This window comes from Emiliania huxleyi, assembly GCF_000372725.1.
Source record: "Emiliania huxleyi CCMP1516 unplaced genomic scaffold EMIHUscaffold_83, whole genome shotgun sequence".
NCBI classification, from domain to species: Eukaryota; Haptophyta; order Isochrysidales; family Noelaerhabdaceae; genus Emiliania; species Emiliania huxleyi.
This window is the reverse complement of record NW_005195801.1, coordinates 355,271-356,536: the sequence shown is the minus strand read 5'-3', so window position 1 is coordinate 356,536 and position 1,266 is coordinate 355,271. Positions and strand designations below refer to the sequence as shown.

The following is a 1,266-nucleotide window of genomic DNA, read 5'->3' as shown; positions in this document are numbered from 1 at the left end:
AACTCTCCGAGTATGGGCTTCGTCCCCGGCACCGGGGAGAGGGCACTCGAGCACTTCTAACAGTCGGGACCAAGTCGGGTAACCCGACTGCTGAACCCCCATCAGCCGACTGCAGCCTGCAATGATCAACGGCGAGACTTGTCACCCTTGCGCTGCCTCAAGCTCGACCCTCATCCCTCACCCCTCACCCTCAACATTCACCCTCCCCCCTCACCCTCACCCCTCACCCTCACCCTCACCCCTCACCCTCACCCTCACCCCCACCCCCACCCCAACCCCCACCCTCAACCCTCACCCTCACCCTCACCCCTCACCCTCACCCTCAACCCGAACCCAAGGTGGCGGACCGCTGGCTAGACGTCATCGACACGCAGGGCGTCGACCTCGACGATGACGAGGTTAGGGTTGGGGTTGGGGTTACTAGTAGGGTGAGGGTGAGGGTTAGGGTTGGGGTTGGGGTTAGGGTTAGGGTTGGGGTTGGGGTTAGGGTTAGAGTTAGGGTGAGGGTTAGGGTTAGAGTTAGGGTGAGGGTTAGGGTTAGGGTTGGGTTAGGGTTAGACCTCGACGATGCCGAGGAGGTGCTCGAGCTCCTCTCGGAGCAAGCGCCGAGATGTCCGCATCTCCTCCTCTCGCCCCGCCCCCATCCGCCTCTCAGGTCCTCGAGCTCTTCTCGGAGCAAAAGTCGATGTCCAAGACGCTTGACGAGTACGGCGCCCAAAAGTCGACCGCGATCACCGTCGCTCGCCGCCTCGCCGAGTTCCTGGGCGAGCAGATGGTCGCCAACGCCGTCCTCGCGTGCAAGTTCATCATCGCCCACCGGTGGGGAGATATGGGGAGATCTGGGGAGATCGGGGGAGATCTGGGGAGATCTGGGGAGATCGGGGGAGATCGGGGGAGATCGGGGGAGATCTGGGGAGATCGGGGAGACATGGAGAGACATGGAGAGACATGGAGAGACATGGAGAGACATGGAGAGATCTGGGGAGATCTGGGGAGATCTGGGGAGATCTGGGGAGATCTGGGGAGATCTGGGGAGATCTGGGGAGATCTGGGGAGATGCGATCATCGCCCACCGGCCGGCGGAGGAGCCCGTCGCCGACACGTCCGGACACGTCCACGAGCTTTCCGAGACGTGTCGCGTAGGCCGGCGGAGAAGCCAGTCACCGAGCGCGCCATCCCGGTCTCCATGGTCGACGCCGAGCCTGCGGTCAAGGTGCACTTCCTCTTTAAAGGACTCAAGGACCGCTCCCTGTGCGCGAGGAGTCG

General features: G+C 63.0%; 1 protein-coding gene across 1 annotated transcript in view; it reads left to right on the top strand.

Annotated features, from left to right (window-relative positions):
- The window catches only part of POLE1 (DNA polymerase epsilon catalytic subunit A/1), a gene marked incomplete at both ends in the record, with an annotated part of 23,516 nt that overhangs the window by 8,054 nt on the left and 14,196 nt on the right, over positions 1 to 1,266 (top strand). Inside the window, 3 exons of the mRNA XM_005758945.1 lie at positions 339 to 398; positions 656 to 819; positions 1,144 to 1,213. Of these exons, the coding sequence (XP_005759002.1) occupies positions 339 to 398; positions 656 to 819; positions 1,144 to 1,213 (294 nt within the window). The remainder of the gene's footprint in view (positions 1 to 338; positions 399 to 655; positions 820 to 1,143; positions 1,214 to 1,266) is intronic.